Source organism: Trachymyrmex cornetzi, unplaced genomic scaffold (assembly GCF_001594075.2).
Source record: "Trachymyrmex cornetzi isolate Tcor2-1 unplaced genomic scaffold, Tcor1.1 scaffold16, whole genome shotgun sequence".
Taxonomy (NCBI): domain Eukaryota; kingdom Metazoa; phylum Arthropoda; class Insecta; order Hymenoptera; family Formicidae; genus Trachymyrmex; species Trachymyrmex cornetzi.
The window spans coordinates 5,253,854-5,277,313 of NW_017296201.1; the positions used below are offsets into that span (position 1 = coordinate 5,253,854).

At 36.3% G+C, this 23,460-nt stretch overlaps 3 protein-coding genes and 1 pseudogene across 6 annotated transcripts in view; 2 read left to right on the forward strand and 2 right to left on the reverse strand.

Annotated features, from left to right (window-relative positions):
• The window catches only part of LOC108758671 (uncharacterized), a 28,895-nt gene extending 12,299 nt beyond the window's left edge, over window positions 1–16,596 (reverse strand). For both annotated transcript variants that reach the window (XM_018503736.1, XM_018503735.1), the window contains exon 1: window positions 16,113–16,596. The gene's annotated coding sequence lies outside the window, so the exon portion shown is untranslated. The remainder of the gene's footprint in view (window positions 1–16,112) is intronic.
• On the forward strand, window positions 3,628–8,529 carry LOC108758573 (uncharacterized; annotated as a pseudogene).
• A 116-nt stretch (window positions 16,597–16,712) lies between the features above and the next one.
• On the forward strand, window positions 16,713–20,597 carry LOC108758804 (protein TSSC1). Of its 2 annotated transcripts, none has more exons than XM_018503944.1 (7): window positions 16,713–16,761; window positions 18,612–18,790; window positions 19,000–19,225; window positions 19,450–19,667; window positions 19,778–19,959; window positions 20,030–20,320; window positions 20,401–20,597. In XM_018503944.1, exons 2-7 carry the CDS (start codon window positions 18,749–18,751, stop codon window positions 20,561–20,563), a joined length of 1,122 nt encoding a protein of 373 aa, XP_018359446.1. In that variant the 5' UTR covers window positions 16,713–16,761; window positions 18,612–18,748; the 3' UTR covers window positions 20,564–20,597. The 2 variants fall into 2 exon arrangements, with proteins under 2 accessions (XP_018359446.1, XP_018359445.1); XM_018503943.1 differs by lacking the exon at window positions 16,713–16,761 and adding an exon at window positions 18,177–18,535.
• A 173-nt stretch (window positions 20,598–20,770) lies between these two features.
• l(1)G0004 (RNA-binding protein pno1) lies at window positions 20,771–22,867 on the reverse strand. Of its 2 annotated transcripts, XM_018503945.1 has the most exons (3): window positions 22,626–22,865; window positions 21,759–21,848; window positions 20,771–21,301 (listed from the first exon to the last, which is right to left on the reverse strand). In XM_018503945.1, exons 1-3 carry the CDS (start codon window positions 22,671–22,673, stop codon window positions 20,771–20,773), a joined length of 669 nt encoding a protein of 222 aa, XP_018359447.1. In that variant the 5' UTR covers window positions 22,674–22,865. The 2 variants fall into 2 exon arrangements, with proteins under 2 accessions (XP_018359447.1, XP_018359448.1); XM_018503946.1 differs by lacking the exon at window positions 21,759–21,848 and having other exon boundaries at window positions 22,626–22,867.
• Window positions 22,868–23,460: the final 593 nt, after the last annotated feature.

Consider the following 23,460-nt stretch of genomic DNA (forward strand, 5'->3'; position numbering starts at 1 on the left):
AGAAAAGAACAAAGATTTAACATACACGCACGCTATCTACAATAATTAATTTTTAATTACTTTTATGAGAATGGATAGGATCAAACGTTTGAACGTATCTTTATCATCAGCAACGCTTACGTACAGGTCTTGAAAATCGGAATTCTCTTTATGGTTATCAATAACTTCGATATATTAATTCGCATGATCACGCAAAGAATATATGGATCGAGTTAAAATTACCTTTTGCTTTATATATCATAATACTATTTTTCATGCGAACAAATAGAATCAAATACTTAAACGCGTCTTTATCATTAGCAATGTTTATTTGTTTTACAAATCAAAATTCTCTTCTTTAAGAATATTTATAACTTCGATATTACATTCGCGTGATCACGCAAAAATGCATATGTATATCGAGATAAAATTAACTTGTATCTTTATGGATCACAATACTGGAGTAAAAAGAACTATTTTATATTTGTACACTGAAGCTATATATGTGGAGCTAGTTTACAATAATAGAGATGAGAAGTTATTACCCCACATATCTAGGTGTATGAAGGGTTAAGATATGCGGAGGTTGACCGCCCTCGCCTTCCGCAATTACCGTATTTACTGTTTTGAGAAAAACGTAAATCTCACTGATTATACAGTACATCCTACTTTAGAGAGCTACGTTTCACTTGCGGATCTTGTAAGCAATTTACATTAATTTTTCGCTCGACCAGAATTACAAATGTTCGAATTCGACAAGGAACGCTATTTAACAATCTATTTAAGATTTTGATCTTCATATCTCTGTTAGATACCAATAATAATCCAATTTTTTTAGTTAAATAACATTGTGTTACTTTTAACTTCAATGTGTGTAAAAATGTAAATCAATCCATTTCCGTGGTTGGTTTCATAGTAAACGTCGTTCATTTGCATATATATTTGATAAATAATAAACCAAATTTGGATCCAATTTAATACATTTTCTTTAATTACATTTGTTTAACTCCATTGTTTTAATTAAATTAATGATATATCGAGTAGAAACAGTGGCGACCTATGGAAATAATTGAAAATAACTCAAATTGTGAGTATAATTTGCATCATGAATTTAACATTATAAATTTAAGTTTTCTTTTAAAAATCTTCCACTTTTGATCACAGCTCAAAAAGTGTAGGCTCCTTCGGAAAAACCTACTCGAAAGATAAATCGAAGAGAAAGATGAAAGATGACTTTGTAGATCCGGGGAACGCATCCTGTGTTTTGAATACCGACGAATGCATTAAGCGCGTAGTGGTAGCCGCAAAAACATCAAGCCCAGCAGTGTCCATGGTCGTAAACCATCGACGGATGTGTCGGATGAATCCTCCTGGTCAACAGTTTATGGTACGTTCGCAGCAATTGACCTACATTGTGTTGTGTACCGCAGGAAAGGTCGGTAGTCTGGGACCAAATTATCTGGACACTGGCGACGCACGAGCGTGAGGGTGACTTAATTAGTCAATTACTGCCGCGCGTAGAATAGCGCACGGTCTTAAACCGGGGGTGAAAGGAGGAGGAAGAGAGACAGAAAAGGGTCCAAATATATCGGCTTGGATGAGTTTCGCTACTCGGAGGGGGGCGAAACCATACCGGAGAACCTATTCGGATCCAGGACAAGGCGATTGAAACGTCAGCTTTATCCTTGAACGGCGCAAAAGGATTCCCGGCTCTCTGGCGGAATCAATTCGCCACCGCCGCCCTTTCCACAGTTGTCCGCATTCTCACCTAAACTCGCCTATTGACAGATCCTATTGAACGTGTAGCAGAATCGACGAGGTCGAGAGTGCGGAGACGACTGCGGCGTAGATACGTTACATTTAAAATATTTTTGTCCTAGCACGTAGCCTTGCTCCACATACGGCTCGCCATCCTCCTAAGGCTCACGGTGGGGAGTATTTTTCTCTTTAATGAGAGAATGCTGAACGGAAATTACTGCGATTATCACGTGCTAAATAAAATTGTGTATCGCGGTTGAATTTACACATGTTACACATCCCACGCAGGTGTGTTATTACGCAGACTTCCGGTAATTTTTTTAATAAAGTATAGCATTTATTATAAATAGCAAATAAAACATAATATATACTATAAATAACATATATATATATATATACAAAATAATATTTTATAAATAATATATATATATATATATAATACTTACATACAATATTATATATATATATATTAGATATACAGAGTGATTTTTAAGTAGTCTAAAAGATTTTAAAGAGTAATTCCTCACATAAATTCAAGGCAAAAACTTCATCTAATTATGTGTCCAAAATTGCTTATTATTTTAAAGATATCCGCTTACTATTGAGCTTGCTCTTGATTGAATAAAAAAATAATGTATGGCCCTAAAAATTAAGATTCATGTCTTCGAAACACAGACAGTTTCATAAAAAAACTCTAGGTTTTCGAAATTTTTGGAGAAACAAAACTTTCCCTTTAACTTTGATCCTGTAGCTTTAGAAAATTGTAAATCATTTTGAACAGATGGACATGTAAAGTTTTTGTCTTGAAATACGAGCAACACCTTTAAAATCCTTTAGATTATACTAATATTTAAGAACTACCTGTATTCTAATATTTTTTCCTTAAGAACGACATTGTATATTTGCGCTTTTGCAGGCAAAATCATCGAACATATTGTTGCGACGAGGTGCGATAAAATAATTGTTAGACTATTTAAACGTGCAATTACAGTTGAGCGTAAAGCATTAATAACGTTGAAAAACGCGCGATGGATCTTTTGGATCACTCGCGCGTAGTCTTTTGTGAAATGAAGTGCTCGCTGTTTCCGCCTGGAACTTTCTGATTATTTGCCACGCGTAATAAAACGCTAGCCTAGCATATCCGACAGCCGGGCGCGCAGAGGGGCAGGATGCGTCCGTCGTCTAGTTCCGCGTAATTTCTGCGGGCAACCAATGGTTCGCCGTGTACCGCGAGCACCGCGTGCGGGCGGCTAAATGCCAGTAATTGTTTGTTATTTCGTCGTGTGTTCCGCAAACGGATTACACGAATTACACGCTCCGAAAGAAGAGACAACGTAACGCTCCGTTTTCTGAAAGAAAACTCCATATTTCTTCCCCGGGACTTTCCGTCACATCGACAGTCGTTAGCGCGACAAAAGGAATTGAGAATGATCGTCGACGGAAAGATATTTTTCTTTCTTCCGCCGTGTCTCTCTATCTTTCTCTCTTTCTCCCGACGACAATAACGTTTCAATGGAACGTCTCGCGTGTACTTCTCGCGTCTATCAGTTTATTGAATGAGAAAGAGCGGTTCTAGAAATAAACGCATCGCGCGATTGAATAGAATGCCATCGAGATACATGTGGATGTTCGTAATGACCTTCACGCTTCAGGAAAATGCACGTGAGTCGTGACGTAAAATGTATCGGTCTTTCTGTCACAGATTTCCGGTTTTGTCTGGGCCAATATCGAGCCGGCCGGTTGGCCGGCCGACTGATCGACCGACCGACCGACCGTGTAACCAGCAACTTCGCTACTTATGCAGTTCCAACCGTCGTGCGTCGCTCGTCCGTCGCTGGCACAGTTACCTTTCCGGTTCTACCTCGCAATGTAATTCAAGCGTCGAAATCAATGAGATTTGAAACGAGGAGCGCGGAACCGGGCGCGTTAGCGAAACAGGGGTAAGGCTAAAACGTAGATTTCTACGTGGAAAGGACGTTTTTGGTGGAAGCTCTACAAATTTAGCTAGAGATGCAGGTAATTTTATTTTCACTTGGCAAAAACGGTTTTACTAAAGTATTTAAAAATTCAACTGGATACGCACAGATATTTAAAAATAATTTTGTTAAATCATCAAAATAATTATGTAGAATGCTTAAGGTAGTTGTTAGAATGTCAAATTTTTTTTCAACATCGCTCATTACTTATCAATTGGAGGTGAAAGTAATTTTATTTGCCATACCATCAAAATATACTGAGATAAATGTTTTGTATAATATGTGACTCACAAAAACTTTCTTACGTTTCGATTAACAAATTTTGTTCTAATCAATTTAGAAAAAAAATCACCATAAAGTACAATTTTTTTAATTAAAAAATAAGAAAGTTTTTGTAAGTTACATATCATACAAAACATTTCTTTCAATAATTACGTAGGAATTTCAAACATGTTAAACAATGCTGCGAAAAGCTTTTGATATTCTATTCAGTTTGAACAGTTCTACATAATTATTTTCATAGTCTAATAAATATTTCAAATCTGTATCTATATAAATTTTTAGACGCTTCAACAAAACCATCCATTCCGTACCCATATTACACTACACTGCTAATAGCGGTTTTTATAAGTGAAGCCGCCATATTTAGTATGCATGGAAAGAACGATTTCGCTGAACCATCAAAATAATTATGTAGAACACTCAAGCATAATGAGCGCAATGTTGGAAAAAAATTTGACATTCTAACAACCACCTTGAGCGTTGTACATAATTATTTTGACGATCTAACAAAATTATTTTTAAATCTGTGTGTATCCAACTGAATCTTTAAATACTTCAGCAAACCCGTGTTTTCCATGTGGAATAAAAATCAGGTACAAAGTGTAAAATGTCAACGTATGCAACAAGTATTATCAAGTATGCAACATGAGATATTTTTGTTTAAAATCAACAACATTATCTTTTATTTATTTAGATTAAATGGCATTTCCTTATTGTATACTGAATGTTATCCTGTAATAAATACTAACAGCATGCTTATCGTGATCACTAGGTGTTAGTAATGAATATAATATTTAGAAAGCCATAGAGCAAAAGAAGAAAAATTATTGCTAACATGAATGCACGAAAATACTTCCTTCCGTTCGCAATGAGCTCATGAAAATTTTTTTAATGACATTACGTCGAGTCACAGCTGTCACGAGCTTCATCAAAATACGGCCTGCGTCAATATAGAGATTAAAAATTCTATCGCGTGCACAGAAAGATTAATCAACCATAGTTTAATTAATCCATGCTACGAGGGGTGTATTCACACCCCAAGCGACCCTTTGAGCGCACCCAGCTAACCTTCACCAGCCACGTAAACGCGAAGGTTAAAGATATCTCTCTTATACGTCATATCATATATAATGACGTCAGTGTAACCTTATGTTTTTATAGTCCAGTTTTACGACACGTGTCACACGAAGCATCTCACTTGCAGCATCTCGTTACGTAAAAGCGCACGCAGGACCCTTGCGTCACTCTGCACTCGTTATCTTTTTTACTGGCATCATCAACGAGAGTTTCATTCAGTTTGCGCATATCAGAAAAATTATGTCAAAACCTATCTCGCGTCCAAAGAAAACCACTAGCAAACAGGGACTCCCTTGCAAATCTTGAAATAAAAATTTCTAATTTGAGCGAAATGAGTTACTTCTCACAAATAATGTGGCTTAGTGATGAACAGAAGATGTCATAGGTACAAAGTTCAATTAACAACTTTTGAGCTATAGTGTATTAAAAATATATAATTTGTATTTGCAGAGCACCTTTGATTAAGGTGACCTTAAAAGGGCAAAGAGCAACTTTTAAAAAAATTCATTATTAATTGTCGTAATTAAATTTTAATAGATGAACATTTTTTAATAATTACCGATAATTAACGCATTAACCGATTTTAATAATTGACGAAACAATGTCATATTATTCGTAAATTACTAATAACAATTAATATATGTATAACAACACATGTGATCACAACAAAAATTATGTCAACAAAAGTAACGAGATTATATTTTATTTTTTTTAATTGTATTTTTCTACTAAATATATTTTATAAATGTAATATCAGGGTTTTTAAATAAAAAAAATCATAAAATTCTTCACATATATATTAGTTTAAAATTATATTTCACATTTATTATTCTTATACTTACAAAGGGGGCAATTTATAATCATGTCCTTAATTTGGGACAAAAGGGATGGTTAATCATAATAATCACTAAGCCTTTGATACATCGTAGCTAAAAAATTATTCATTAGCTTTGTGCTTATGACATCTTCTGTTCATCATATTATAAGCTACGTTATATGTGAAAACTAGTACCAAATTCGGTCACTTAAATTGACTTATATTACACTAAAGTATAGTACATACTAAAAGCTACCATGAAATTAGCAGAGTTAAAAGTAAAATGTATAAATATTTTAACCGCTTAAATACCCAATAATGACATCACGTTATTTAATAGAATATACATTATTATTTCATTGTCAAAATTGACTATGTTATGCCACCGTATTTAAATATTTTGTATGAAGCAGCCTTTAATGTGCATTACACCAATGTAGTGCGAATAAGTGAATTCATCATAATTCATTTCATCAGGACCCAATTTTCCATATAATTAATGCGAGGCTCTTTATTGAGCGACTTTTCATATCGGCTTAATTATCGCGTTTGATTGCCTACGCATTTTCCATTATTATTACTCGTTATTGTTAACACGCGTGTGCACCAGCGTTACGCTTTACAAGAATAAAAATAAATCCGCTAACATCCGCGGAACGCAGTCTTGCTCATTGACTTTCACCATTACTTCTAATATTCCGGACAGTACGCCATTTCCTGTTTCTCGCATGTTTATTCTGAATGATAAATCAGGAGAGAAAAAAAGAGAGAGGAGGGATTTCGTTTCTGTTTATATGTACACACAATTCCGCGGCGATACCGCAGATCGATACATAGCACTTTCTCTGACTCCTCAACAGTGCGCTATTTCCATTTCGCTTTTGACATTGAATTCAAGCTCACGCGTTCCCCGAGGAAACAATAGGTGAAGCCGCTCTATAGGAGTCGAGCGGTGTCGACAAAGCCTAGATACATGGTCCAAAAGGAATAATAAAATCGTTCAGAACTGCCAACCGTGACGCCTGCCTCTCGCAGATATCAGTGATAAATTCATTTCAACTTGAAAGGCAAATTTAAACGAGATAAATTTGAATTTAGCGTGACTTCTGTAAATACGTATAATTTAGTCGCGCTTCGTGAATCTCTCTCTCCTAGCTCATGTCCATTTCTACCAATATAAATTAGGTTTAATCTCGATTTGACTTACTCTTTATCTTCTATCTAGTTCTAAGAACTAAAAAAAAAAGAATAAGTTAAATCGCGATTAAAGCTATCTATATTTCTAAAAATAGACATAGGACAGAGATTTGCAACTAAATTATAGAAGTCACGTTAGATTTAAATTTTTTTTCTGGTTGTAAGAATTAAAAAAAAAAGAATAAGTTAAACCAAGATTAAAGCTAATCTATATTAGTAGAAATAGAAGACAGGAGAAAGATTCGTAACTGATAATAAATTACATTTATAGAAGTCACGCTAGATTTAAATTCTCTTTCTAGTTCTAAGAATTATAAAAAAGATAAAGAGTAAATTAAACCAAGATTAAAGCTAATCTATATTGATAGAAATAGACACAAGACAGGAAAGAGATTTATGAATAGCAACTAAATTATATTTGCAGAAATTACACGGCGATTTAAATTTACCTTTTTCTACTTTTAAAAATTAGAGGAAGAATAAGTTAAACCGAGATTAAAGTTAATCTATATTGAAATGGACATTAGGTAATACAGATGTAATCCTGAAAGAAGTTTCAGGATAACTGTTACTCCTCGTATCGGTCAGAACACTCAGAACCACGGTTACCAGATCCCGAGCACAGCTGGTTCCCGAAGATCCGTGCACTGGAGATTTCATATTTCGACTGGAGGCCGGCCGATTGTTTCATTGAAAAAAAAAAAAAAGGCGCAGGGTTAATTCGTGTTTTGCGATTACTGTTACAGACTTTCTTTTTGTTATTAATATTTGACCAACATAAAGTGTCAACACAATCACAGAGATCTTCACCTTTTTATTATTATTACAAGATTACAATGCGAACACAATTGCAAACTTTTTATTATTCGTAAAATAACATAAACTGCTAACATAATCACGGACTTTCTTATTACTTTCCACGTAATATAAATATGCAATTAATAAATACTCCACGCGAGCGAAAAACTGGAGATTTTTCCCGTCTGCTGAAGAACTGGAGATTGGTCCCGAAAACTGGAGTCCCCAGTCGAAATCTGGAAACCTGACAGCCATCAGGTCAGAACGCGTCGCGTCACTTCCTATTATTGCACGCTTCTAAAAAAAAAAAATTCAAGCAATGTCGTTTCTCAATTATCACAGGTCGCTCGTCATCGTCGACGCTTCGGCATGGCTTTTTCCGTCATTTCGCTCGTTTCGACGGCACCACTGCCTCCGCGTCTCTCCGCAGCTGCAGCCCACGAAGTATTATCGCAAAGTGATACCGGGGAACACAACCAGCCGTATCTCCCGTGTTTTGAAACGCTCGCATGGCTTACAAAAGGCCGTCGCCGTGGAAAACCGGTACGGAAAATGTCACGGCCTTGTCACCCAATGCAGCGCAAAATAGTATATCGACCTTACGGCCTGCACGCGAAGACGATATATTTAACGACAGCAGGTTGACGAAATTCGACGATCGGATTTCGCGCCCGATATCTCGCTACCGACGCCGCGTCGGATGCGGAAATGGCATCGGCAGCGCGAAACGATGAACGGAGGCGAATGCCTGCGATGGAAGTTTAGATTATTTTTTAAGTGGGCGTAATACGCGGATACGAGGCAGCATCTGCGGTGCAATTTACACGCGTGCAACGGCGTTAGCGAAGCATATCGCTGGAAAGGCCAGCTGGCTCTTCCCCCCCAAGTTCCGGATCGGTATTAAGTGCCATTTTTCAAATGTTGTGTATAATAGTATATATATATATATGTTGCGAATGTCGATACAAACGTAGAGAACGTAGAGGCTAACGGTGATCAAGCTCGAAGTTACAATCTGCTGCTTTTGCCGTATCTCCGCTCAATGCCTTTTCCGTGTTTCTAATGGCAAAACATCGCTCCGGTTAGTTCGCTAATACGGAAAGAACAGTTTTGCTGAAGCATCTGAAAATTTTAACTAGATAGATCGGAGAATAATTTTGTTGGATCATCATAATAATTATGTAGGACACTCAAGCTGTTAGAATATCAAAAACTTTTTGCAACATTGCTCATTATGCGTCAACTCTCCGTTTACAATCTGGATCTTTTTTTTGACACAAACGACATTTCACTTCCAAATTTTTTCCTCATTTTTTCTCAAATTTCAATTTTTATTAAATAAAGATTTTAACAAAGGTTTGAGTTACAAAACTATTTGGTAATGTAATACAGATGTGGAAAAGTAATTCTATGCTTTTTCAAATTTTTTGAAATTCTAGAACAGTACAAAAGTTTGGACTAAACAAAACTCAAATTGCAGACGGAGGTTAATTAAATTTCCTATACACCGAAAAACATATGTAAACAAATAAAAATTACTTGTTTCAAGTCATATATTTTGAATAGTAAGCAAGTTTAATATATTCTGAATCCTGGTAAGTTTAATATTTCAAGATTTAATAAACTAAAACAAATTCGATTTGCTTATTATATTAAGCTTCTTCGATCGGTTTTATAATGTTCTTCAAAAGAAAATAAATTCTTGTTTTGAGTACATAATGAGCTTTTCTAAAATTTCTAACAGTATATTTTAAGATTATCAAGAAAATGTTCTTTGTTGAAGAAAACCATTACTTAAAGAAAAAAATTAATTGAGTAGTCATTTTCTTAGCAATAGAAAGATATTTTTCTGTGTATACATAATTATTTTGATGATCCAACAAAATTATATTCAGATCTGTATCCACCTTGGTATCTACGTACATTTTTAGACAGTTCAGCGTTTCTTCCGTGAGCGATTTATATTCTCTACAAAAGATCCATTGTAATCTTAACTTTGTAACAATCTTCCTAATCCAAGAAGTTAATTGAAGATTTAAAAAAGAACTTACAGATGAAAACTTGGTTTTAACTTCTGTTTTAATATGCCGTTGAAACGTGAAACAACGAAGGAAAGTGTATGATGAATTAAAAGAGCAGAACTGACAGAATAAATTTACATTTTTAACCGCCCCTTGCAAATGCGTTCGCTAGACGTACCAAGACGGATCGCCGCGCCGTTGCAGGATTGCGCAAGATCGAGGGTAGGACCGGGAAATCTGTGGAAAGCGGAGGGAAATCGTACTCTTGAACCGTGATACCGCATGCAGCCGATGTTACGAACATCCCGCAATTAGGGTGAGTGCGTGAGCGCAAAAGTCGGTCGTTCTCGAAATCTCATGTGACCGCATCGGTGGCGCGCTTCCGGCGTGCCTCGCGTAAAAATCGCCTAAGCTCCTCTACGTTAACGTAATCATATTTAACGGATCGCAATGCATAAAGCGTAATAATGATGGGCGTACCGTAATCGGCACGTACGCGCTTAAGTGGGAAATGTGCCTCGTTGTTTAAAACCTAGCGGTTTTCCGCTGCACACACAGTTTCTCACACGTGACTGTCTATCCGCGGTGAGTGAGTAGGTACGTGATAAAGTAAGATGGCAAGATAATGCGCGGCGATCGAGCGCGTTTTGCGCCCGATTAGAGGCTAATGCGAAGGTCCCTTTCCTCCCGTTAAAGGGTGGAAGTCATCTTTAGCGTGGCACGAAGAGCACTTATCGCGCGCGAGTTGAATTTCTTACAAAAGATACGAAACGAAAGTTTATCTCTATGAACTGTCAAAGGTTGGTGTTTTTTAAAAATACCGTTTATTTAATCTTCTTACAGCCATGTAAAATTTTGCATATTTCGTCAGCAATCTGAATCTTTGGCTTCAGTGTAGATTTTTATATTGTTTCAGATTGTATAAAAATTTTTTTTAATTCTTACACGACTATAAAAATTTTAACGAATTTTTGCCGTTATAAAAGTCGGATTGTATTTGACTTATTTTTTAGATTTAAATTTATCTACCAGACTTTATCTCCCAGATTTCACAATCAAAATCTCAACTGTGTCTTTAAAGTTCAAAATGGTCGGCGGAGAGTTAAGACCACTATACAAATAGAATAATCGGAGTTCCAATAAACAGAAATTGTCGCTTATTGTCTATGGACGATGTTTGAAAGACTGAATGAACAGCTCAAAAGAACGACTCGCAATTTTTCTTTAATAGAAAATAAATATTGCTAAAGAAATAGTTCATCATTGCATTCATGAATCAATCTTGTGAAAGTAAAAATGCAGTAAATTGTTGTAATGTACATAAACATGTTATGTTGCTAGCAAAACCCTAGCGACTCGATTTCGGCCAGAATAAAAATTTACGTTCTTATCGTTCTCGAAATATTAGAGCTTGATTAAAGAAAAATAATCTGTTTAACGTCAGTCGTTTTGGTTCCAAATATTGTTATAAGAAAAATGAAATTCTGTGTCTCTGAACTCGTGAGATGATACTTTATTTGAGTACTTCACGTATAATTTGTTTTAAATTGTTTGCGATTGTACCTTATTAACAGCAAGCGCAAATTTCGCTTGAATCTTAATTAAGGACTAATTTACTAATTAAATTCAATTCTGAAAGTACTGAAATGACGCCCGGGGGCGGTTATTTAAAGACCCATAATCGTTAAAAACGAATTAGATAGAAATGATAGCTTAATATATAAAAATGAATTTACGATAGCTTAATTTCTTTTGAAATTAGTGCTCGAAAAATTCTTTCGGAAATTTCCCGTTACATTCCAACCATAAATAATCCCGACTAAATGATTCTAGATTGTAATTTTTTGATGTAAAAAGAATATTAAAAATTATAATAATCAGTGTTAGAAGAAGGTCCAGGAAAAGCGATTAATCTCAAAACGATAACGCTATTCATTATGCCTTCGTCAATGATAAACCACGAGAGATAAAAACCAAACGGAAGCTTCACCGAGATAAATAGTTTTTTATCGGGGCTCTGAGTAAGTCCTATCGAAATATAGTCAATCTAAGGTAAACGTACTCCGTCACGATATTCGTATCGAAAGGCGACGACCAGAGCCGCCGGGTGCGCGCGATAGTAATCGAAAGAACTTATATAGCGGCGTGCAACACGCGACACTATTGATTAAAGTGAAACTCGAGATTTTAAAGCGAGTTTACTGCTTACGGATCAATTACGATGCTGTGGGCGGACGGATCGGCTCGAGGTGGAAATGTGAAGGTCTCGCTTAGCCTTTGATCCCTTTGAAGTTTCGCGAGAAAAAGACGTATATTTCTCTATAATCACGAAAAATATTGCCAATTAATGTTTCTCATTTATTCAGATTTATTTATTCGTTCCTCGCGGCGTCTTTGACTGCTTCGATAGAGAGAAGATCCGAGGTCTCTCGGTCTCTTTATCTCTTGCACTGAGAAAAATGATTGAAAATGAACGAATCGGAAGATTCTGATATTATTTCTTGCATCAATCAGAATTTCGGTTATCACAACTGGGATTTTAGTAGATTTAACTAGAAAATACTGATTTTTTTGTCGATTTTCGATCAGAGTTCTAATTAATCCAACCAGACATTTTTCTCAGTGAGGTATATTCAGAGAGGCACAGAATCGCTAACTTGCTTTTAACGTTAGCTGGATGTTTACGACCTATGGTAAAATCGATAGGTCGAGTAAGCGTGTCACACGCGAACGCGGACATCCGCGTGTGAACTTTTATCGGAAAACTGACCAATCTTTGCAGCGAGCGGTCGAGTGCTTCTTCTTCTTCTTTGTCTAATAGTACCCGATGATCCCCAGATGAGGTGATACAGTCACAATACTTAAAAAATCGGAATTGCAAATGAAATTTGCAAAGTCAAAAATATATAAATCTACTAAACAAATTCAGTTTCGTCAAAAACGATCAAAAATTAAAGATAATGCGATACTTGGATCGAAACAAGAACGCGGTCGACGCTGGCCGGATCACCACACATGAATTATACACGGAAAGAACGATTTTGCTAAAGTATCTAAAAATTTACCTACGTATATAGATCTGAAAATAACTTTGTTGGACTATCAAAATAATTATGTAGGAATCTCAAGCATGATGAATAATGCTGCAAGAAATTTTGATATTCTAGCAACCAGTTTCAGCGTCCTACATAATTATTTTAATGGTTCAACAAAATTATTTTTAGATCTGTATCCAGCTAAATTTTTAGATATTTTAAAACTAGAGATCCTATATCAGAGTCTGGTAACATAAGCAATTATGTCAAAATCCTACGAGAGAGAAAGGTATATGTATATAATTTTTCTCTATGTGTATACACCGAAGTATACGCGTAGGTGTTCCGAATTTAAATGGCCAAACTTCGAGAGAGTGTATAGGGAATCGATAAACTAAGAAAACAGTCTTTTAGAGACATGCTTCGTTTTGGAGAAAATCGTAAAAAAAGATAAAACGTATAATTTTCACTTTTGTACTTATTTATTATTTATTTATTTATAATAATAAATAACAGTAGATAAAATTAAGGCTATTTATATTTATTTATTCACATTGTCACTTGCTTAATGCAAATATTATTCAAAATATTGACCTCTTGCAGCAATGCACACATTGCATCTTGTACGGACAGCTAGTGTTGCAGCTAAACTCATCTGGTCAACCTGGCTAATCTCGCTAATCTCTGTCTAGAGACGCCGGGACTCTTCTGTCTAGAAATCGGCGTGCATACTCTCATGCACTGCTTATAAAACATTATCGCTGAAGTCATACACGAAAATAATATTCCATTTTGAAAATACTAATATTCCGAAAATTACGCGTTTTATCTTTCTTTGTGGTTATCAAAATAAAGCAAAAAACAAGCGTATTTCTAAAGGACTTTTTTCCTTATAGTCTATCGATCCTCCACACTCTACAGGCTCCCGAAGTTTGGCCATTTAAATTCGGGACACCCTGTATACTATCTCACTCTTGTACTATCTCGCTCTAACTTTTTTTAGTAATTGAGATTATAGAGCGAGACACTGTAAGTTTGAATGAGATATTATTAGGTGTTGAACTTAATTCCTGCCGTTTTTCGTCGCCTCCAAAATTGATTTGTTTCGAAGGGAAATATCTTAATCAAAGTATTATTAATAAAGTATTATTAATTAGTAATAAAGTAGAAAATGGAGGAAATTACTTTGATTAAGGTATTCATTCATCTTCCCTTCGAAACAAATCAACTTTGGAGACGAAAAACGGCAGGAATTAAGTTCAACACCTAATATATATACAGGGAGAAATTATACCTTCCTCTCTCATAGGATTTTGACAAAATCTCTCGTGACTAGACTCTGATAATGGGGTCTTTAAATAAAATCGTACTTTCCGTGTACTAACCGATCACGTCGGCGACGCTGATATGAAGTGGCGAAGACAATGGGGCGAGAGATGCGAGAAAGCGGCGACTAATAGTTCAATTAACTTGAGCCTACCGGAGCAGTATATGAATATATTCGAGCTGGCACGAGACGGGAGACATTTACGCCAATGAATACGCGCGTTATACATATGTATCTCGACCACAGGATCGTCAGAAGATCCATTTGCGCGTCACCAAGTCGATCTGCAAACGCATTCTTATCGCGTGCGACTGATAGACGATGGCATGCCAAATACGAACGCGTCATAGACGCAGATACAAGGCTATTCGAGACGTGGTCGTAAAAATCGTATCGGAGAGCTGCAATAATGTACGTAATACGAGCAGATTCTTCGCGAGAGGAATCTTTGTAGAAGGAACTCGGTTGAAACGGAGGCGCTCGGGTTTGGAATTAAAATCTGATTTTATGAGCAGCAATATAAATATATATAAGCGTTATAAAGTAAAATATCGTATCGTATTAAATAAAATTACAGTATAATGTAACATAATTCACGGAAGAAATGATTTTCCGGAAATATCTAAAAATGTAGGTAGATACAGACTTGAAAATAATTTTGTTGAACCATCCAAATAAATGTAGGAAACTGAAGCATGATGATCAATGATGCAAAAAGGTTTGACATTCGAGTAATCAATTTGAGTGTCTTAAATAATTATTGATAGTCCAACAAAATTATTTTCAAATCTATATTCAGTTAAATTTTTATATATTTCAGTAAAATCGTTCTTTCCATGTATGGCATTAAAATTCTCTTGAAACGAGTGCATAAAATGACGGTATTCCATGCTTTCCCTCAAACTGGTATACATGTCACCGTAATTTATGCATGTTTCCCGTCACGCGTGAAAAGTAACGTGCACAGACGTTACAAGCGCCGAAATTAAATCGCGATGATCGATACGGCATTTTATATTGACGTATATTAAATACACCATTCAATTATAAGCAATTGATAGCAGTGTGCGCTTGATAAATGTGCACTGCCATTTCAAAACCGCGCCGCCCGGTTTCTGTGTAGAAAAAAATCGGAGATAAAAATCCGCTAAATAAATTTACGTAGCTTCGTCGGGATGTTATGTGTCAGAAATTTTTCTTCTTTTTTTTTTTGCAGCGGTAGCAGGCTTTCCGCTTTTAACGCATACTTTTTGGACACGTGTCGCATATGTCACAGGTATCTCTTCAATTCAAAAGGCTAACGGCCGATTTCTCCTTCGAACAATTCGGAGTAGAATCCGCATATTTCCGACGTCTCCAACGTATCCGACCGCAAAGTTCAATGATTAATTCAGACCTCGCGCGGCGAAGGCGAATCAATATTCGTCAACAGCAACAGCTGATCGTTTGACGGACAAAAATATCGCATCGTACCCAACTGTATCGCGCCGATCGCAAATTATCAGGCACCACAAAAGCGGACAGAGTCGTGAGGTTTAAGACGAGCGTATCGGCGATATCGCAAAGGCGGACAAAAAGTGGAGCGGCCGCTAACTAAACGATATTTCGCTCCAGAAAAAAAAAGAGAGACGGAGAGAAAGAGGAGAGAGAGAGAGAGAGAGAGAGAGAGAAAACGAGAAAGAAGAGGACAAGCGGCTAGTGCTCCAGAAGTGCCGTTCTCCAAAAACGTGTGTGTGGACACACGCGGGTGAGATTGCGACACACGCAACCATGGGCAGTAAATAACATGCGTGTTGAAAGCAAGGTGCCTCGATTGGCCACGGTTCTGGACGACAGGTTACTCACGTTGATGCTGCAGCGTCAGCATAGCGGCGCTTTCGGGAGGAAGAGGGACGTGTGCGATCCTCGCGCGAGGACGGCACCGCGAGGAGGAGCGCGCATTCGCGTCCGGGTATCTCCCGGCCGACGATCTCCTCGGGAATCGGCTGCGGTTGCGGCTGCGGCGATGATCACAACCACGGTGAACGCGCGTTCAGTGCGTATCCGGCATCTCCGCGGGCCTCCTCGATCGCACTCGTGTACGCGAGAACCCCACCGTAGAAGGATCTCGCAAAACGCCGACAATACTCCCGCGCGTACCGAGCCAAATGTAAGCGGATGATACGACGGAATTCGTCGCTCGGCTCGACGCTCGACTCGACCTCGCGGGTCCCGCGACTTGGCTGGCTCTGCCTCCGCTCCCCGACTCCGTTTGCTCCGTTCTCGTCGATCCACGACCGCTCGAACGCGGACGGCTCATACGGCCGAACGAAGAAACGACAGCGCTCGTCGCGACGGACTGGAGTCTGGAGCGGGGAGCTCTGGAGGGGGAACGTATATATACTTGAGGAACGTATGCGTGCATGCGCGATATGTCCCCCCGCCAAGAGTTAACCGCCGCGACAGCGCCTCTACCAGCTTCGACGACGACCGTTGGAAGATTACGAGTTACGAGGTTTGGTTTGGCCGGTTTGTTTGGCCCGTTTGACTGCGTTCAGAAATTTCACCCAAGTGCACCCAGTTGCGGAATTCTTTAAACGTTTTATCGACGTTTTATCAGGTTCACTGAACGTGCCTATTGATACCTGCGGGATTCTCTAACCGTCTTATCGATGATTGTCGTTATCGTTAACTACAGCCAGTGACAGGACAATCCTGGAAGAAAGCGCGGTTGTCATTGGCTGTCGTTAGTTAACGAAAGCGACAATTATCGATAAAACGTTTAAAGAATCCCGCAACTGATAGCGTTTTCGATTGATTGTGAGAGGATTTGAATCCGATCTGGGTTGGTAGAGCATGTGACATCATTAATCCAACCCGTCAGTTCAAATCTACTGCAGTCGAAAATGCAATGAGAGAACGCTCATTGTTATTAATGTATTTTTTTAGATCTAAACGTCTGATTGGATGATGTAGAACAATACACCAATAACAATAAGCACTCACTTGACTGTGAGTTCATTGTACTCGTTCAATAGGCGCATTCAGCCATCAGCGGACTCAACAATTGAACGAGTGCTCGCTGCTATTGGTGTATTCTTCTAGATCGTCCAATCAGACGGTTAGATCTAGAAGAATACATCAACAGCAGCAAGCGCTCACTCAATTGTTGAGCCTGCTGAACGCGTCCGTTGGCCAAAGAAAAAGCAGCTTTACAAAACTAGGGGCGTTCGGCAATGCAAGGGTGGGATTTCATTTGTGCGTTTTTGTCGTACGACAAATGTGTGCAGGATAGAGAGGTCCTCGGATCTCTCTATCCTATAGCCAATCAACAGGCTTGAAAAATTTGTCGTACGACAAAAACGCACTTCTAATTTAATTAAAGAATCACTAAGTGCTAACCGATTAAGAGAAAGGTACTCCATACGACCATGAGTACCATATGACGGGTCATATGGTAGAGTAAACGGGTCATGAGTGGTCATATGGTCTTGCCCGTAGTTCCTCATTGGATCTAAATGTATAAACCAATCATATTGAAGAATTTTACAACAGTTGCAAAACTGCTTTCTCTGCTGAACGCAGCTCATCATTTTTAATGTCAGAACAGTTTACTTGATCAAAATTGCCGCTTGATATTAATCGTCAATTTTGACCACATGGTCTGCTTTTATGCTAAAAATGAGCGTCGAGCGATTGTACCTAGTTATCTTTGTTCAAATTTGATGAACAACAAAGATAAAATGATCGCGGTTCTTTAAGTCTATTTTTTGAACTAAACATTTAGTATATGCTTTTTATAAAGTGAAATAAATATATGTTTAATGTTGGCAAAAAGCAAGAAAAAAATTAAAGTTCCAGTGCAGCAATAAAAAAACAAACTCTGTTCTTTGTCACTGGACTCAAATAGAACGCAGTCGAGTGCTCATTTCTACTAATAGATTGACTTTAATCATGCTTTAACTTACCTTTTATCTTCTTCTAGTTCTAAAAATTAGAAATGAATAAAAATAAACTGATTATGAGATTAAAGTTTTACCTACATTAGTAGGAAAGAGTATAGGCCAGTCCCCTCGCTTCGCATTGTGCGTTTGGACAAGGCCGGTGAACACGGCATTATATCAGTGTCATGTCAATTTACGACATATCGTAACATCCTTGATGTCTAAGTGTTTCTACTTTTAATTAAATGTTTAATTATCCGCTATCACAGAACTGCGACTACATTGATGTCTATATTCTCGGAGGATTATTTTTTTATTTGGAACAATGATTTGTTTAACTGAATCGTGTGTATCTCGAAATCTAGACATTAGTAACAATATGAAAAATGAAGTTTAAATTCTTATCTAGCTATCTTCACAGATATTAGACACAATGTTTACCATGTGCTACTCTTGACTGCTGCAAAGATTACTATTACTCTATCTGCTGGAAAGTCAACACGCATTTCCTGACAAAGTGTAATATATTTTGTATGGTGAAACACAATACTTTTCGAAATGGATAACGATACTCCCGTTATATATGGACTTGAATTCCAAGTACGAATCTATTATAAATTATGAATTTTACATAAATCAGTGTATCTTTTTATGTGTATTTATTTTATATTATATTTCATGCTGTCGCCAAGTAATATTGTCTATTATTTGCTATTGCTATTTAAATATTACTTATTGTGTATAGTTATTTAAATGTAGAAATTTTAAATTATATTTGAAAAAAATCATAATGCTGTTTTATGTTTTAGACTAGAGCACTGTCAGCTCAAACAGCTGAGACAGATATTGTAAGATTCTTGGTAGGAACGCAATCCTTAAAATTCAGTAACAACCAGATTCACTTAGTGGAACTTAATGAGGAAACAGGAAATTTAAAGACTCAAGTGTTCCAGCATCCAATAGGAGAAATTTGGTCTTTACAGGCTTCTCCAACTGAACCTGATATATTTATTACATGTTACAATAGTTTAAGTGGTAAATAAGTCTTATATTACATATTTAATTTCTTAAAGTAACATTTTATCATTCAAATTGAAATCAATTGTGAATTTATCATTATTAATTTTAATAATTAATAGTTATATTAATTCTAGTATTAATAATTATATTTAATATTTTATTATTAATAATTATATTAATAATTACATTTTATGACATTAAATATGTCTTTTAATGCTTCAAAGAACTTATTTTTCTAGAGGAAGGTATCTGTCGGATGAAAGGAGCAGTCTGGAAATTTCCTGAGATAAAAGAGTACACTAACGATATTCTGCAGCTCAATAAATTAGCTGATATTGATACGACTCCATACGGTACTGATCTCAAAACTATTGCCTATCACCCTATGGATAGCAAGAAAGCAGTGTCAGTAGTAGATAATAATTTTGTTTTGTGGGATCTAACTGAAGGACCTCGGGTATATTGATCTCTTATTCTTTTAAAAATTTGAAATTACTAACATTATACATCAAATTTATCCCTGTTATTTTTAAAACTGATCTTTTAATCATTTTTCTATACATTCAGGTTACAGTGGCGGGCACTTTAGCAGGCAAGGGTCAGCCACGATTTACGAATGGTAAATGGAATCCGCATAATGGTGCTAATCAGTTTGTAACCCTGAATGACAACAATGTTCGTGGATGGGATTTTAGAAGTCCGGCCAATGCCGCTTGGTCTATTTTATCTGCACATTCGCAAATTATTAGGTAATAATGATATCATAAAGATTGATAGAATTGGATTCATATCATTTTCATCGTGTAACTCATTTCTCAGGGATTTAGATTTCAATGCAAATCGTCAGTATTTTTTATCTACTTGCGGTGATGATGGATACATGAAGTTCTGGGATATTCGGTTACCCACAGAACCAGTGTTGTCACGTATGGAACATTCACACTGGGTGTGGAACATAAGGATTAACCGTTTTCACGATCAACTCGTTTTAACGTCTAGCAGTGACTCCAGAGTGATATTATGCAGTATTGCGTCCATATCGTCTGAACCGTTCGGTCATTTGGTGTCAGACGAGCCTTCGCAAAGCGAAGAATCTTATGGAAAAAAGAAGTAAATAAATATATCATGAAGTATAATTTCTTAAGCAATTCATGCATAAAGTATAACATTTTATGTTTACAATATTTTAGATTAGAAGACGGTCTAGTAGGAAGATACGAGGAGCACGAAGACAGTGTGTATGCAGTAGAATGGTCGTCTGCTGATCCTTGGACTTTCGCGTCTCTCAGTTACGACGGTAGATTAGTTCTGAATAAAGTACCGCGTAAATATAAATATCAAATACTTCTTTAAATATGTAATATATTTTGCGAAAAATAATATTATACACACCTTATATTATTTTATTATAAATTTAATTTTTCTATGAATGATACATATACAAAAAAATATGAAGTATACATAGTATATAAATGTATACATAATATCAAACATAATTTTATAATTAATAATATGTATATATACATGTATATATGTACAAATAGAATATGTATATTCTATTTAGAATCGTTCTGATATCTTGCTAGCTATATTCCTTAATTGTCCATAAACCTTGGAAGGAGGACTGCCCAAGATTAAATTACATATTGCCCTACGAGCTAGTTGTATGTTCTGGTAAGAACCAAGGATGTGTATCTTGGAATCGGCTATCACAATCCTGGTTTTCGTTACGTTCTCGATGGTAAACTTTGTTCTTCCACCTTTGCCCGCTAATCTTCCAATTGCCCTAGACTGGTGATCCCCTTTCATTTGTTGCTTGACGTCTTGTATCTCAAAAGATTCTACAAAGAGATCATCCAGACGTAACAAAGCCAAAGCGTCCTCCACCTCGAATCCACAGATAAACGCTTTTACGAAGTCTGCCGCTTTTTGGAGGTACGAAATATCCGGTGTTTCTGGTGCCGTTCTAATTTCTACAGTTCTGGTCTTCACATTGAAACGTACTTGCAATTTCAGATGTTCAGTGATGGGTGTAAATATTTTTATCCAGTTTTCCTTCAAAGGTGAATATCTGTGTGCTGGTACTGATATCTAGAATCACATTTGTTTAAATTTAAGTTTACATGTAAGTTATTTTTCATTATATTTAATAAAGACAATTTTTGTTCTTCTAAAAAATAACTTGTAAAAATAATTTTGTTAAAAAAGATTGCTTTAAAGAACATGTCTTTTTTTTTACCTTATTATTTTTGGCTGCGTTCAGCAAAAAAAAGCAGCTTTGCAACTGTTGTAAAATTCTTGAATATGATTGGTTTGTACATTTAGATCCAGTGAGAAACTAAAGGCAAGACTAATCGTATTAATGAATTTTACAACAGTTGCAAAGCTGCTTTTTCAGTTGAGTGCAGCCATTGATTTTTGCATTTAATTCTTTGCTGGATCTAACTGTAGAAACCAATCATATTAAAGAATCACTAAGCGTTAACTAATTAGTTTTGTGTGCTGAATGCAGTTATTATATATTACATTTTATTGCATATCATATTACCTTTCTTTGTTCTCCGCCTTGCACATTCTTGGCTTTCTTTTTAGCTGAATGCTGTTTTACTTTTCCCTTTATTCCGTTAACTATCTCTACCTATGGGGCAAGAAATCTTTATTATTTTTATTAGTGAATACTTTATATACAAGTGTAAAAGCAAAACGTCAACCAACTGTTATGTCATTTATACAATTGACAGTGATCAACAGAAAAAGCAGTTTTGCACATCACTATTATAAAATTTTTCAATATGATTGATTCTTATCCTTAATTTTTCATAATTAATCATTACTGATGGTTTTGTAGTAACTTACCATTACATTAAAGTTACCATTACAAAACTATCAATGATTAGTCACAGTTTAAAAAAATACATTTTTATATTATCACCAAGTGAGGTTAAGTCTAAAAAACCATGAGCCTAAGTAAGGTTAATCACGTGTTAACTAGAAAATGAAAAACCATCTCTTAACAACAATTTGTTATCGTTATTTTATCATATATAATAATACATGTGCAACAACAATATAAAGATACCGACAATGTTATTAATAATTACAGAATACAGACACATAATTGATGTAAAATCGTTGATAATGTAACTGTGCACATGGGAACAATTTTATTTCCATAAATGGAAATTTCAGCAATATTATAGCAACGTTGCAATGTCGCTGAAATATTGCTCGAATGTTTCATACTATCTCGAGTATTTGGGTTTGTCATGTGTTCTTAATCTTATGATATAACGACAAAAATAAATTATAAAATCATGAGACATAATTTTAAAAAGGCTCCTTTTACAAAATATAGTTATTTCTTGATCAAAGTTGTCTTCAATTTCAGAACAATATTCGTTGTTTAACAAAATACCTCCATGCAATCATCGTTGGCTTGACGTTTTTTGGCTGTTTTCCCCATTTCAATCTCTTGCTGGTGCTGATGTTGATCCGTAGTACTTATTTCTTCTTTGATTTTCTTTCTCTTCTACTGATATTTAAATATATTTTTCAAGAATAGTCCGTCCTCTCTTGTCGCATATATTCTCACCAATTCTCACGTGGACGGTGGAACGACGATTTCAGAAATGGCAGATAAAGATACCTTTACATGACAGCGTCGAGCATCGTGAACGCGTTATTCGTCAATTTGATCACGTGACCTGTTTTTAGCGGATAGTAAGCTCACATGCTCGATACTCAACGCTTCCATGTAATGGCACTTTGAAGGGGTCCGTACACGAAAATGTTCCAAAATTTACTGCCAGTACTGAAAATCTATGTGCACGTAACGTAAATTGTATACCATTTTCAGTGCTGGCAATAAATTTGGGACACAGCCCGTAAGTCCAGATCTACAATAGGTGATTTAAGCTTTAAGTCGTAAGAAATTGATTAATTACAATCGAATCCGAGGGGAATAATCGATTGTGATTCGCCCATTTCTTAGTCCGGATCTACAATAGGGTTTTAAGCCTTAAGCTATAAAAAATGGGCGAATCACAGTCGCTTATTCTTCTCGGATTCGACTGTAATTGGTCAATTTCTTACGGCTTAAGGCTTAAATCACTTATTGTAGATCCAGACTAACACTTTAGTCAACTTTAAGGGCCATTCCACACAAACCTGTATTGCCACATAAACATCATAAAGAAAATCATCCAATATCGTAGTTTACGTTTGTCTTTATGACTGAAATGTGATTGGAT